The 15,989-nt window shown below is 43.3% G+C and overlaps 1 protein-coding gene across 1 annotated transcript in view; it reads right to left on the reverse strand.

Annotated features, from left to right (window-relative positions):
• Window positions 1-15,989, reverse strand: part of LOC121928626 (phosphatidylinositol 3-kinase regulatory subunit gamma) — a 345,443-nt gene that overhangs the window by 246,736 nt on the left and 82,718 nt on the right. Inside the window, exon 5 of the mRNA XM_042463572.1 lies at window positions 6,386-6,517. Within this exon, the coding sequence (XP_042319506.1) occupies window positions 6,386-6,517 (132 nt within the window). The remainder of the gene's footprint in view (window positions 1-6,385; window positions 6,518-15,989) is intronic.

Below are 15,989 nucleotides of genomic sequence, written 5' to 3' on the forward strand. Positions count from 1 at the left end.
CCACAAGAACGAAGAGGGGCTTCCAAGATGCCGAGCTAAAAACTAAAATAAAAAAGGTCCCAGAGATTTTTCTATGCCCATATAAAGCCAAAAAAGTACTCGTTTACAGTAGAAACCTACCAGGCAGCTCAGCCAAAATATTACAATAACACTTTCTTTCTAGGCCAGTATCACAGGGACTTGGCAGCCACTTGGGCTTCTGGCCTGGAGTAATATGCACGATCTAAGCTTATATTCTTTTCAGTGCTTGAGGCAGCTCCATGTCTCCTGATGCGCCCTGTCTGCTAAGAATAGGAGGAATGTGAACTGGAATTTGGACAGAGCTCTTAACAGTTTCCAGTCTCCTTCTGTAATTTCTTCCAAGGCCATAACCCTCCCCAGGCTGTCTCCGGCTCAAGAAGTGACTGATGCTGGGTGGAGCATTGGCTGCTATCCACTAGTATTCCTAGATTTCAGGGCCTAGCCCCTCTTCTCCTATTCTCACGGCAAGGGGGAGGAATCTCAGCATAAGAGATAAAGATTTGGTGCTTGTTTTTCATTTTGTTGGTGTATTCTAATTATTTAATGACATCAGCCAGGGCTGAACCTTGTCAGATCACACTTGTAGCATTGCCAGGGCCCAGCTCTTGTAACGTCACAAGATGTGATTGTGATGAATCCATGGATGCAGAATCCGTGGATATGGAGGGCTGACTGTACTTAGATTAGGTGTTTGTTTTTCATTTCATTGGTGTATTCTGTAAAACTGCTTAATGACATCAACTTGTAGCATTGCCAGGGTCCAGCTTTTGTGACATTACAAGGTGTCATCTCCAGGTCTTAAGTTTTGGCCCTGAAATCTCTGCCAGACTACTGTCTCCGGCATACTCAGGCACTTCACCAAACAACGTGAAATATTTACAGTATAGGTGATTCACATGAAATTATACCAGTCTTAGGCCAAAAAGGGCACAGCTCTAACTAGCAACAAATCTTATGCCCACCATTTGATATCTCTGCTTTTATTCTTGATAGCATAGGCATTCTATTAATTTTGAATATTTGAAGTAGATCTAGAGGCATGGCTCACCTCCACTTTGCTATTTTAATTTTGCCATTTCATTTTTTAAAGGGCATGAATGATGCAATGAATTGTAACTGAATCAATGCAGGAAAGTGGGGGATCAAACTGAATAATAGGTAAATCAGCAAACCCAGTTTGCCAAGGCCATCTCCTTTGTTCTTAGAACACATGTAAAAAGTCATCCAATATGCACCTGAAAGGAAATCTTGCAAAACAGGAATATTTGGCACATTTTAAAGTAACTAGTTGGCAGCAGTATCTAGTGCACTGCAGAATGCTGCCATTCCTGCCTGGTAGCCCAGCAAAGGAAACTAAATGCTTATTTCTTTCCATAATGGTGGGAAAATAGCAGACACAGACCCTTATCACACGTGTGTATGTGTGTGTGTGTGGGGGGGGGGGGGGGGGGTGGAGCTCAGATCCGCAGTCACGTCTGTTCTAGCCATGCAAAAGGTCATGTTTTTTCACACCAGATCCGGAGTCACTCCTGTCTAGCAATTAGGGTTGCCATAAGGCAGGACCTCCAAACTGGGACAAATGTAGGACAAATGTAGGGCAACATTTCACATGTATGACACTGTTTTTTAAAAATGGAGGACCATGAAAAAATTGATATATTTTTTAAAATTTTAATATAAATGCATGTTTCTTGGCATGCTCAAAATGGAGGACATTTGGACTTTTCCTAGACAGAAGCTGAAATGTACTTTCTTTCTGGCCAAACACCCCCCCCCCCATTCTACAAGAACATTTCCCACTCCCAGCAGGCATAGCATTTGCAAGATCACAGGCAGTCCTTGTGCCTTAGAAAACTACATTTCCCACTTCCAAGCAGGCATAGCATTTGCAAGACACAGGCAGACCCTTTGCCATTGCAAACTCATTTCCCACTTCCAGCAGCATAGCATTTGCAAGACCACAGGCGTCCTGTGCCATTGCAAACTACATTTCCCACTTCCAAGCAGGCATAGCATTTGCAAGCACAGCCGTCCTTTGCCATTGAAAACTACATTTCCCACTTCAAGCAGGCATGATTTGCAAGATCCAGGCGTCCTTTGTGCCATTGAAAACTACTTTCCCACTCCCAAGCCTTCTTAGCATTCCCCCTTCCTCCTTTTCCTTGCCCCCTCCAACCCCCCCAACCCTCCCCCCTCTTTTTCCCAGTATGTCTCAACTTAGGAGGGATTTATGGGACAGATCAAAGCCTTTTTCTATTCTAATGGGGGCAAGCCTTGAGAAGCCCTGGACCCCTGAGAAGAAGAGGAGGGGGCTTAGAGGAGGAAGAAAGAGAAAAAGAAGATGAGGAGGGGGAGAAAGGAGAAAAAGGAGAGGGGAGGAGGAGAAAAAAACGGAATAACAAGAAGAAGAGAAGGAGGGGAAAGAGAAAGAGAAAGAGGGGAAGAACAAAAAGCAACTTGCCTGCAAAGCCCTCTCCGCTTGGAAATTGGAGCATGCCCAAATAAGGAGGCAGAGGGCTGGCCAATAGAGGCGGGCAGTGCAGCAGACCCCGCCCCTGCTGGTTTCAGTCGTCCTGCTGCTGTTGCCTCAGGCAGTTTCACAGGCCATCTATGAGGCAGGCAGCAGCCCTGGGAGCTCAGGTTGGGCAGCCACACGGGTCGGGGGGGGACGGACCGGCACGCCCCCCGGGGGCAGGAAGTCCCGCCCCACCGTGAAATGGCAACCTACTAGCAATGGACATTCACATTAAAAATTGGTTACCACACTGTTTGCCTTTCTTGATCTTCCAAATCGAGGGGAAGTGGAGTCTTCGATTCCAAGCAGTCAGTGATGCGATTCACCAAAGGGGAGTGAATATACATGTTTTACCACCGGAACATAATTGAGGGTTCAGTTATTTGAATCGGCACCCTTGCACATGCTCAGTGGGGCTGTGGACCTGTCCTCCTTCCTGCCTCCTCTTTAGCTGTCCTCTTTCATCGAGGTGAAGGAGGATGCAGGGGAGATGGGATCGGCGGCGGTTGGCAGGAGGAGGAGATGGCCTGAAGGAGGAGGAGGGGAATGATGGAGCAGGACATAAGGGCCAAGGGGGGGGGTAACATCGAGTGGTTTTTCCACACCGATCAATTTGAAGTGCAATTGAAGTGAGCTTGGAAGCGAATTCTGTGAAGTCACTTTTTTTCCGATTTCACCAAAGAGGGGTCACTTTGGAATCACTGCGGAAGTACCTCGCAAGGAGCTCCCATGAAAGCTCCATGTGATAACTCCACAGTTTTTAACTAGTGGGAGTGGAAAGTGAAGGAGACTCTCTCCCCTCCCCATTTAAAACCTGTAGCCTTTTGTGTTTGTTTTGCACGGTTTTTTTAATCTTGTTGTTACTGCTGCTGCTGATTTTAAAAAAACAACGTTGGATGAGAATACTGTGACTTCAAGTCATATTAGGCTGGACATTAAGACAAAGTCCTCCCACTACTAATGTACAGTTGCATCTCATAAAGTTCACAGTCAGACTGTACTGTAACATGGCCATTGAGGGTTTTAGGAGTCATAACCCAAAGGTACTTTTCCAAACTGTGGTGGCCACATGAATCCCAAAGATCATTTTTGGAGCTCCAAGCCCTGCAAACACTATTTAATTTTTAAACTTAAATGTACACCCTACAAACATGGAAAAATGTCCTTTGTGTAGAGAGATGGGAAGGCATTTCCGTTTTACAAATATGAAAAATATATGGCCATTTGGCCAATACAAACCATATAACATTCAAACTGATACCTTTCTTGGCCAACCAAAATGCACAATAGTACATGTTGCAAGCTCTTGAAGTCACACTGGCCTTTTAAAAAAATTGAAGTATTAGTCATGGCCTGCATTTTCTGTTTTTGGTCTTAGTTCAGTGGTAGGAAGCTATCTGAGGCTGGCACCTCCCCTTTGGCCATGCAGTCACTGGTGATTTTCAAAGTCAGGAAATTTAGTGTTCATTTGCATTCAAGGAAGATGTTTTCTTGGAATCCCATATCTCTTCCTTTGTGAACCACAGGCTCCATGTAGGTAGAGAACACTGCATTTTCAAGAATTTTTTATGTTTGCATCAGGAAAACTTTAGATGATCTAGTGGTAAAGAATGCCATCAGTGCCATATTAGAAAAAAAAATTGCTTTACCTTTGTTGCAGGCAGAATCCTCAGATGACAAGGTGCCAGTGCAAAAGCTCCCAGTGCAAAACTCTGGTAAGTTTTTTTTAAATAACATTTTTCTTTCGTTGATGGTCATCAGTCTCATAGAAAGTGGAAACAAGTAATGAGCACAGAGGTGTATGGGGGTATGAGGTAATAGCAAGACTTGCATCCCATATTTCAAGAAAGCACCAAGCCCCACAAGTATAAGCTTCCTAGTGGCTGACATAAGAGGGGGTGGGTGATTAGGGCAATAGATATTTTGATCAGCATAATCAAGCAGAGCTGATTTTAATCCTTAACCCACAGTGCATCTAGGCATTTCTAGAGAAAAGAAAGAAGAAGAGGTGGAAATAAAGCATGCCCTTTTAACAGGCCAGTATAACAATGAAGACTCTATCCTGGCAGAAGGTAGAAGGGCAAGTTGGCATTTCTGGAGACAATGGGGGAGAGGTAGGCAGGAGCAGTAAACTGTTTTAAAATAGGGGTGGGTAACTGTGAGTAAGGGACTGCATTAGCTCCCTGTGAGACTTGGAGGGTTATTCTTTATCTTGGCAATGTTATTTATTCTTTCTAACTGGATTTCCTGGCTACTGGGAACCTATTTTTCAGCCACGAAACATCTAACTCCAAGCCCTTAAAACGTCTCCTTCCAGGCCGGGACTCCAAGTAGACCACAATTGAACATGAGTCACAGTGTGATGCGGCAGCTACAAGGCCAATGCGTTTAGGCTGCATCAGTAGAAGTATTGTGTCTAGTCAAGGGAGTAATGTCCCACTCTATTCTGCTCTGGTCGGCCCGCCTGGAATATTGTGTCCAGTTCTGGGCCACAATTTAAAAGAATGTGGAGAAACTGGAGCGCGTCCAAAGGAGGGCACAAAATGTGAGGGTCTGGAAACCATGCCCATGAAGATGACTTAGGGAGCTGGGGATGTTTAGCATGGAGAAGAGAGGTTCAAGGTGTATGCCCTGGTGGCGCAATGGTTAAATGCCTGTACTGCAGCCACTCGCTCAAAACCACAAGGTTGTGAGTTCAAGACCAGCAAAAGGGCTCAAGCTAGACTCAGGTTGCATCCTTCTGAGGTCACTAAAATAGTACCCAGATTGTTGGGGGCATTAGCTTACAGTTGTAAACCGCTTAGACACTGCTTAGGCGGATATGAGCGGTATATAAATGAAGCTTGTTTATATGATAGCTCTGTGTAAATATTTGAAAGGATGTCTTTGAGGAGGGAGCAAGCTGTTTTTGCTGCTCCAGAACTAGGACCTGGAGCAATGGATGCAGCTCAGGAAAGAGATTCCACCTCAACATAGGAGGAACTTCCTGACAGTAAGGGCTGTTTGACGCCTCCTTCTTTGGAGGTCTTTAAACCGAGGCTGGATGGCCATTGTCGGGGATGCTTTGATTGAGATTTCCTGCATGCGGGGGTTGGACTGGATGACCCTTGCGGTCTCTTCCACTACTATATTCTATGATTCTAAGTACAGGTGTCATCTTCAGACCTTCCAGTACCAAGTGCTTTGGTTCAGAGGCAGCCTGAACATCTCCAAAAACTGTAATATTGACCAGAGAATTATGTCTATCAGAGGCATTTACAAAACTTTACTGCAACCATCAGTGAAAAGCACTAGAGTGCTGCTGACCACAATTGGCTCAACACATGATTTCAAGATTCAGAAGGTTTCGCATGGGCAAAACCGTCCCCGATGTGTTCTAATGAGCCGAGCGCGGGTGCGCACGAGCGTGATGGGAAACCGATGGGGCCCGAACGATGTTTACCGCACGGTGAATGCCGCCGCTGCGCCGGCGTTCCCTCGGGTTCCCGATTGTTCCAGGAGGGCCTTTCGGGAACCGAACTGTTCCCAGAATGTGCCTCCTGGACACATCGGGAACCCGATGGAACGCCGGCGGCAGCGGCGCATTCCACCGTGCCGGTAAACTACGTTCTGGGCCCCATCGGTTCCCTCACGCTCCGTGCGCACCCGCGCTCGTGCTCATTAGAAACACATCGGGGGACGGTTTTGCCCCCATGCGATAACCTTCTCAGACACATATTCATTCAAGCACATACAATTATATCACCAGTATCAGACTACAGATAATTTAAAAAGAAAATAATCAGACCCCTCCAGTCATGCAACCTGGTTTCTTTCACAAGATTTCCCAAACATGGATATTTTTTTTACCTTGAACAATGTAAAGCAATTCACTATATATTGCTGGATGGATCACAGGACAAGGTAGTTCCTTCAGGTAGCACCTAAGCATTTCAGCCAATGTCTGCCCATCAAATAAGTCCAGTTCAACTGATGTTATGTCTGAAAAGAGGAAAAAAAGAGCCATGGTTATCTCTCAAATAAATCATTGGGCCAGGGAAGATATTAAGGTTTTATTTCAAGAACACAATCATGGCTTGAACTGAAGGAACTTAGCTTTGGAAGTATTACAAAGTCTAATGCTGGAAACTGATTTCACTAAATGTACCAAATGTACCTTTTCTTCTGTGTTGATTGTAAAGAAGCAGGAATTCATTCATTCATATATCCTCTCTGAACTACTATATTAAAAAAATTCTGGACCCTACAAAGAAAACAGAACATGGAAGTGTCTAGAGGCCCAGGATAAAAAAAGAAGCTCAGAGCTCTTTTCTCTTGAGGAAATATGGGACAGATTATACTTCAGCTAAAGATTATACTGCAAGCTACTTAATGACAGTTCATTTTAAAAACAAAATAATCCAGAGATGCGCACCACTATGGTACTCTTTGTATCATATTGAATCTTAAATACCCAAGTGTCATGGTTTCAGAGTTGCTGGATGAACACACATAAAGACACAATTATTAATAAAGAAAAAAGGTGGTGTTACATTGGGAATCAACACCAATTCTCAGAAAGTATTCCATGCACCTGAATCAATATACATACAGTAGTATGCAGAACTGCAATGGAATTACAAAAGACAAATAACCACACCTATTTCTGATTTCTATCACTCTCCCCACTCCCCAGCCAAAGACAGAAAGAAAAGAAAGAAAGAACACCTGACCTTTCTACAGTAAGTTTCTGACAGTTAATTATAAATAACACCGTCTTCAGGTAAAACTAAAACCCTTCCCTCCATCTCTTTAAGGTATCAAGAGCCACTGAAAAAAAATAACTTCACAGCCATCATATATTACAGAAAATGGAGCAATTGTGAAGATAAAATATTTATGATGAGCAGTTTTGGGGTCATATAATTTAAAAAGGATTACATCAACAAAAGATTGTCTCTTTTTCCTTAGAAAAGAACCTATAATTTACCTAAAAATAAGAACTGACAATTAGAAATGGCAAGTGACCACAAACCACAAAGGCACCTAATTATATTCCCTGTGTCCTACATGTCACCCCTTCGGAAAGAGGTGTGTGACGCAAAACTCAGCCTCAAGGCCACTAGTTCCATGGAACAGTTTATGTGTCAAAGCAATTGCACATACAGGGGGACTTCCATTACTAGTGATCACATGGCAGAGGGTTAGGGCTTTTAAAGCACAATGACATATATGCCCAAGAGGGAAAAGGTTCATTTTAGCCTTTGAATGTATGAGAAACGTGACCCATGTTCTGACTGCTAAAGCTGAACCAGCCCAGATCCCTGTTTTTTTTTTTTAATGTATCCACAATTCTGGTTTATAGGTGAGTTTCTTCCATCAGTTCTTAGCATGTGAAACAAGGCTCTAGGAAATGGATTTTTCAACATCTAGCTTTCTACAATTTGAGAAACATGAGCCTTATTTCTTTTTACCAATCTGGGAAGAACGTTTCCTTTTCCACTAGACTTTTAAAAAAACTTCCCTCTTTCATTCTTGTTTGCATGTCATCTGATACTATTGCCTATAAATAAACCTATTTTCTATTCAAACAAATTACTCTGTTTATGGACTGAAGTCTTCTGTGCTCACCCATATTTAAATGGTCTGCCATGCTCACTCTTCTGGAAACCAGATACTGTTTGGATGTTTTTAAATATGAAAACTATGCCTGTCTGTCTGTGTCTTCAAGCTGTCTGTCAGCTTATGGCGACCCCATGAATTTCATAGGGCTTTCTTAGGCAAGGAAACTTCAGAGGAGGTTTTGCCAGTTCCTTCCTCTGAAATATAGCCTACAGCACCTGGTATTCATTGACAGTCTTCCACCCAAGTACTAACCAGACCTGGCCCTGCATAGCTTCCAAGATTAGATGGGATCTGGTGCCTTTGGGGTATCTGAGGCACCCCCAAATTTGTTAATGTTTAAATAAGATACCAGTGAAGTGGTGCTCCCACTCAGAGGCCCTTTCCTGCTAAGAAAGAAGATTTAATAAGGCAGTCTCCTCAGTTAACATCACAGCTGGTTATCACTCATTATATTACTAATGGATGCTCATCAGCAGAGTTTGGAAAAGTTACTTGTTGGACTCTAGAACACTCCTTTCCAGCTAGCTAACATTCACATGGTACACACAGCACTAAAGCGCCGTGCTCACACCGTGCTAGGGTTACGGGACCATGTGACAACTGCATGGTCTCTAACCCTAGCAAGTACTGGCAGCGCTGCCATTATGATGTAACTGACACATAGTGTCCACAAGTCACGCTTTGTCAGTTATGTCATGAGTGCGCCATTGGCACACTTGTGATGTAACTGGCAGGGAAGCAGTGCAGGGATGCCATGCGGTTTGGCGGCTGCGGCTTCCCTGTGGAGGAAAAAAAAACGCCGCTGCTCCGGACTTACCAAGAGGTATGTACTGGGCCATAGCCACTGGTCAAGTTGCCTGGAAGATTCTGAGCACTGTGAGGGCCAGGGTATGCCAGACTTTAAGATTTGGGGGCCAAACCTGAAACATAGGAATGGCCTCTTATAAAGTCCAAAGACTGGTGATTCTGCAAGGATGGTATTATAAGGGGCAGCTCCTGGTAATGCCATTAAACGTGCTAACATTAAACATCAACCACAGTTGCAAAAAGTATACTTTTTTTAAAAAAAACACCAAGTCTAAGAAATGAACACACACAGAGCTTTCAAGACTGTGCTCTCATCCTGAGATTCTTCTTCTTCCAATCCTAAAAAACTGGAGACTTGGGGCCAGGCTCTAAGATCTGGTCATCCTACTTGTGATTTTTTTTTTAAAAAAGTGAAGTCCCAAGCTCTACTCATGACTCTACAAGAACACAATATACCCCTCCTCCACCAAACATCATAGCTATGAACACATCACAGTGAGAAGTATTACATCTCCTCTAGTGCCATGTATTACACTTTGGATACTAAAAAAAAAAAAAAAAAAAAAAAAAAAAAAAAAAAAGGGGGGGGGGATATTCCTGGGACAGAAGTACTACCATGAGTGGAGAGATGTGAACTGTATATTTCAAATGAGAAACACATTGTATGCATTGACGATGCACAAAAGATTTTCAGGAATCAATTATAATTTTTGTTTCTTACTGGGAAACTGGGAAGCTATGTATGCCTGGGTTACATATCATCCTTCCTGTAAATTCAAACAGCAGCAAAGGGAAGAGGGGAAATCTGCTACAGATTCTCAGCATTTGTCCTTGAAAATCTGAGTAGACCATGAGTAGATTCAGATGAACAGCTGCCCTCAAGGAATGAATGTTGGCATGAGCGCACTGGCATGACTTTGCAGCAAAGGAGTAAAAGCACATTTCACAGTGTGTTCTGCTCACCACAAACTTCAGAATGAATTTCAGAATCCTCCTTTTTGCAGTGATAGTTCCAAACATTCACATTAATTGCCCATCACTTGGTGGCCACAGTTGAATACATCCCTAAAGAAATAGGACACCTATCACAACCAAATGTGGCATCAGCAGTGGAGCTAACTTGGTATAGTAGGCCCTCCATAGCCAAATATTCTGCATCCATGGATTCAACCATGCATGGTTTGAAAATATTCTAAAAATAAATCTGAAAAACAAACTTTGATTTTAGAATTTTATATTAGAGACACCGTTTTACTACATCATCTAATCTAATGGGAACTGAGCATCCAGGATTTTGGTATCCATGGTGGGCCCTGGAACCAAACCACAACACATACCCAGTGTCTACTGTATAATGATTAAAATGCTGGCCCAGGTCTTCGAAAGCCTAGTTTCAAATCTCCACTCAGCTATGAAGTGCAATTGTAATTGAAACTGAGAGGAAACATCATGATAGCCTTTAGGTAAGAAGGGCAGGGCTACTGCTAGACTAGAAGCAGACAGATAAGGTTTACATTTGTCATCTACAGGGTGAGATGCCAAGTTTACACACACCCTGAATAACTACAGTTCACAGTATGGGTGGGGAAAATGTCACCCATGGGCTTCATGTGGCCCCTCCAAAGCCATTATTACGGCCTGCAGCTCTGCAATGCCTCCTCAGTGTCCTTCCTCTATTCACAGGGGTTTTCACCCTGGAAGCTTCCAGAAGAGGATGATCTAGGTTTAAAAGGGGGGGGGGGGGTTACAGTGCTTCCTAAACAACATAAATGGAATAATAATAATAACCCCTCAAAAGTAAAAAAACAAAACAAAATTAGAAGTAGACCTCCAGCCACTATTGGTTTCTTGTCTTTTAAGACACTTATGGTGCTGGTTAAGGATATGTGTGTTTCCTGGGGGCAAAATTGGTCCCCCAGACGGTGAGAAATTGTCAACCTCTGGTACAGATGAGGGAAGTCTGGATGCAAAACAATAGCAAATACTTACTACCTTATTATTTAATTTTGTTTTACACATTTTAAAAATAAAATAATATAAGGGAAACAGACTCAAAACCAAATATCGTTCCAGTATGGCTTTTCAGTAGTGGCATGGTTTTAATATTTTGAGCCCTCTTAATCTTAACACTCTTTAGGGCCCCAATATGTTTCAATCCAGCCCTGTCAGGAGGATGCTGTTTCCATCTGCATGTGCTTGTGCACCTTCTCAATTGCACTCTTCCTTCCCTTCAGTCATAGGAGTTTATCACACCAGAGCTAATTTTGGCATTAAAGAGAGATTAAAGTGCATTTAAAGCATCCTGCAAATAAAGCAAAAATGGCAAGTAATTGAACAAATGATTATCACACGCAATTGTGTAGATAAAGTGATATCAGAAGTGCATTGTCACTGAAATCCCAAAAAGTAACAAGTTGTGCATTAATGCTTCCTTGTGACCACTTGAATGGCAGTTTTTTGTGATATTATGTGAAATCCTTTTGCATAATTATGCAATTTTTCTGGGATATTCACGGGATAAACTCTCAATATCCTTCATGTGATAAACTCCATAGTGTGCAAATGAGGAGCTGGGAGTGCCAGTGTCTGCACCCTTGCTTGTCTAGTTCAGGCTCTTTGAGGAGTTGAAAACAGGGGACAGAAAGCCACAGCAGCAGTGGCAGGAGTGTTATGGAAAGGGTGGGATGAGAAATGACTCTTTCTGAGACCCTTGCAACACAAAATAGTCCTTTATCAAACACACCCACTACAACATACAGTTCTTTGCTAGCTATATGGGTCTAACTTTGATAATCACTTGCATTTTTGAAGCATCTACAAGCAGTGGGCTAAGAGGCTGGCCACACCAGAAACAAGACAGAGAACAAACTACAGTCAGCCCTCCATATCCATGGATTCTTCATTCACAGATTCAAGCAGTCATGGTTTAAAAATATTCAGATATACATTCCAAAAAGGAAACTTTTTGCCATTTTATATAAGGGACATAATTTTACTTTGCCATTGTCATTAATGGGATTTGAGCACCAACGGATTTTGGTGATGGTTTCAGAAACAAACCGCAGGGAACAGCAAGGTCTCATTGTACTTCTAATTTGCTATCCAGTTTGTAAGATATAAGAGCTAGTATGGTGTAGTGGTCTGAGTGCTGGATTGAGACTCCAGGGGACCAAGGTTCAAATCACCACTCAGCCATGAAAACCTGCCAGATGAGCTTGAACAAGTCACACTTTCTAAACTTCAGTGGAAGGCAACTGCAAACTTCTGAATAAATCATGCCCCCATGATAGGTTCACCTTAGGGTTGCCATAAATCGGAAACTACTTGAAGGTACACAGTAAGAAGAACACTTTTACCTTTTTGCTAGTCAGTAGAGAGTTTTTGCAGCAAGGTGGCAGTGCCCTGTCTGCCCAAATAGTCGGTCCACCCCGGTTACAAGTTCTGACATAGGAGCTTAGCACACAGCAATAGAAAGAGACTTACTGCTCCCAATTTGAAGCAAAATTCAGACTGCCCCCTGGTTTTATTGTATGGCTTTTGCCCCCAAAACTTCCATCTGGGTACAGCCTGGCTCCAATCCTGGTCCCTGAACTTGCTTTGGCTGCCATTTTTCAAAGTTGGAAGGCTCCCAACTTTGAAAAATGGCTGCTGAAGTGAGTTCAGGGATGAGTATTGGAGCTGGGCTGTACCCAGATGACGGTTTTGGTGGCAAAAGCCATGCGATAATACCAGGGGGTAGCCCAAATTTGGCTTGAATTAAGGAGTGGTAAGTCACTTTATTTTGCTGTGTGCTAAGCTCCATAGTGTTTACTCAAAAGTAAGCCCTCTTGATTCAGTGGAACTCCAGGAAGTGGCAGATGACAGTAGTAGCATGGCTATACCACATATATAAGGTGTGCTGGTGAGGTGGAAACTTGGCTATGGCAAGGACACCCTCCTGAGATCCTTATCAGAGCCAGAATAGGATTCTGAACCACTGGTTTTCCTATTGGACAGAAACAAACAGAAAGTTTTCACCTAACTCAGGCCAGTTTCCTTGATAGTCCCTAAATCAGTTCTAAATAGTTAAAATTATGAGCAGGAATGCTCACTGGAAACAATATCAAGCAATATCAATCTATAATAATAAAAGGAAAGTGTCTGCTTTTCTGTAGCAGCTATCATTCACTGGGATATCTTAGGACATCCCAAAACCTGACAGAGTGTGGTTTTGATTTTTTTGTTTTTGGCTGCACTGTTTTAAACAAAAATTCCAAATGGGGGGCTCACTAGAAGTAAAAAGGGGGAGCCAGTCATAACTCATTAGGAAAGTGCGACAGACATCTCAAAATTTGGCAGTGTTTTTGTTGGTGCTGTTCCATCTGCAGTGCCCAATTTTAGGTAGCAAATTTGAAATTCCATGAGCACATTGGTGGGCTGGCTTCCTCAGAGAAAAAAAGGAGCCTCAAAAAGGGCTAGAAAATAGGCAACAACTCTCAGCTGCTGAGAGTCCTGGGGCATTAAAACAGCAAGAATACAGAATGAGCTAAGGTGCTACTGCTAAGATTTCTTAAATTTAAAAAGGGGAAGAAAATGGGAAAGGATCCTTTGAGATACTATGGTAAAGATTCCTGAGGTTGCCTCTTTGGGAGTAATGAATATGGACCTTGACATTACAGGATCTCCACCAAAATTGGTGTAAACTACAAGTGAGCTACAAATTAAACAAGGAATACATCCTGAAATGAAATGAAATGGGATGGGTCACAGGAAGATAAATAAAATTTAGGCGGGTTACAGACCGCCATTAAAGTACGTGTGGAGCACGTACTAGGGTTAGGAAGGGGTGGTGCTTCCGCACCTCCCTAACCCCAGTACGCACTCCGCGCGCACAAAATGGTGTCGGCCGTTCTACATGGCCGCTGTCATGATGGCATCATGAACGCGCTGCCTCCAAACGAGGCGGCACAGATGTGACGCCATCGCTCCGCGCGAGGGCGCTTAATGCACCCTTTCGGCGGATCAGGAAGGAGCTCCGAAACGGAGCTCCTTCCTGGTTTGCGTTACTGGTGCAGCTAAGGCTGCACCAGTGACACAAATCAGAAAGGGGCCAAGCAGCCCCTTTCTGGGAGTCCCTGCTGCCGTTGGGGTGTCCTTGGGGCTTGAAGCCCCAAGGACACCCCTTTCCAGGCTGCGGGGAAGTGGCCTTTTGCCGTTTCCCTGCAGCCTGCAAAGCGGCAGATCGGGGCCTCGGAGGCTGCTGGTCTGGCAGCTGAGGCCCCGATACAGTGGGGAAAGGGGCGGGTGCAGGCCGCCCCAAATGGGCGGTCTGTAACCCGCCATTGTAGCTCTTATTCTTATCACTTAATCACCACCACCCCAATACTCTGCTTTGATTAGACTTGTCCTTCGCAAATGTAGATTGCTTCTAAGTTACTGAAATGGATCGTGGTAATGCACTTAACCCCTAAGCATACATGCACCACATTTAGTTGTGGAATTCAAAAGCATAGCCATGTTAGTCTGGAAAAGCAAAGGGACCTTGTAGCAGATTTGAGACTAATTGAAAGAGAGAAGTTGGTAGTATGATAGTTTTTTTGTGGAAGATGCCAGTTACAGATGCTGGTGAAATGTCAGGAATAAACTCTTATAGAACATGGCCACATAGCCTGAAAAACCCACAAAAACTATGGATGCCGGCCATGAAAGCCTTCAACTTCACATTGGTTAGTATGAGTTTTTGTTGACTTGAGCCTAATTCCCCAGATGCACTGATGTGGTTACTGCGGCTTACTTCTGAGAAGACATTCAGAGATCCATTTTATGATGTTCAGGGCCAAAACTGTACCACACCTAGGGCACCACAATACTTTCAGACAGCCATGAAGAAAGGAAGCCTTCAAAAAAGTGTGGTGAAAAAACACATTGTTTTACCTCACACACAGGAGGTCAAGCTAGTGCTCTGACAAATGTAGCACGTATACACTATGCTGCTTGTTTTCTTTTTAAAGATCCACTCCTAGACGTCTGTGTGTGGCTTCTGGGAAATCAGTTCAAAACAAAAGTCATATCGTTTCATCTGTGCCATACTTGGCCAGAGCAGTATCCCCAACATGCCTCTGCTACCAGTTTTCTCACGGGCCATCAAGTGCATAAAACCTGCCAAGGGTTGTAGTCTTTCTCAAGGACATTGCAATGAGGTTTGTGGTCACTTGTGTGGTCACCCTTGACTATGAGATAGTGTCTCCAGCTGCTGGGTTAGAGGTTTCATTTCTGGAGAGTCAGTGTGGAGTGTTTCTTTCCTCCACCCCCACCTTCTTTCTTGTTCTGCAAGCTATACATGCTGCCAAGTGCTGATCTGAAGAGTGGGGTGGAAAGTGAATTTGCCCAGGCATTTGAAAATAAGCAACCTGCAAATTTCCCCACCATTTAATGCCAAGACACTTTAACCAGCTACTTTCAGAATGGAACATTCATCCTGCTGACCAAATTTTACTTTGGCAGCCCTCAGGGGACACAAGCAAATGAGTCCCAAAGCAAAAATACACCATTTACACCAAGGTCAGGGTGGGCTGCTGTCCTCAGCTTTCCTCTGACCTCAGCACTTTCCCTGTACTTTCTACCTTGTGAAACTACCAACCAGCCATCCTCAAGGCACAGGACTGTCGCCATTCTAGAGACATCCAGTCCCAGCTACTTCAATCTCTGGAGAACAATATATAGGAACAACAACAACAACAACAACAACAAAAAGGAAGTAGGAAGGGTAAAGGAGAAAATATAAAGTTTCAGCCTAGGACTGTCAAAAACTATTTATACAAGTACATTTTTTAAAACTGAAAGACATGTCTTTAAATAAGATATGTTTAGGAAATAAAACTGAATTATATAAAAGAAAGAAAGAAATATGAATTACATAGCACCCATGACTGACCTTCATCAGTGTATGCCATTTTTCCTGCAGTACAATCCATGGCTAAACCTTGCTCTGTGCCACAGCCTTATTATTCTTGGGGTATAAACTATTTGCAGTGGTTTAACTAAGTGACTGAGAAATATGTAG

The sequence above is a fragment of the Sceloporus undulatus genome, chromosome 4 (assembly GCF_019175285.1).
Source record: "Sceloporus undulatus isolate JIND9_A2432 ecotype Alabama chromosome 4, SceUnd_v1.1, whole genome shotgun sequence".
In the NCBI taxonomy this organism is placed as follows: Eukaryota; Metazoa; Chordata; class Lepidosauria; order Squamata; family Phrynosomatidae; genus Sceloporus; species Sceloporus undulatus.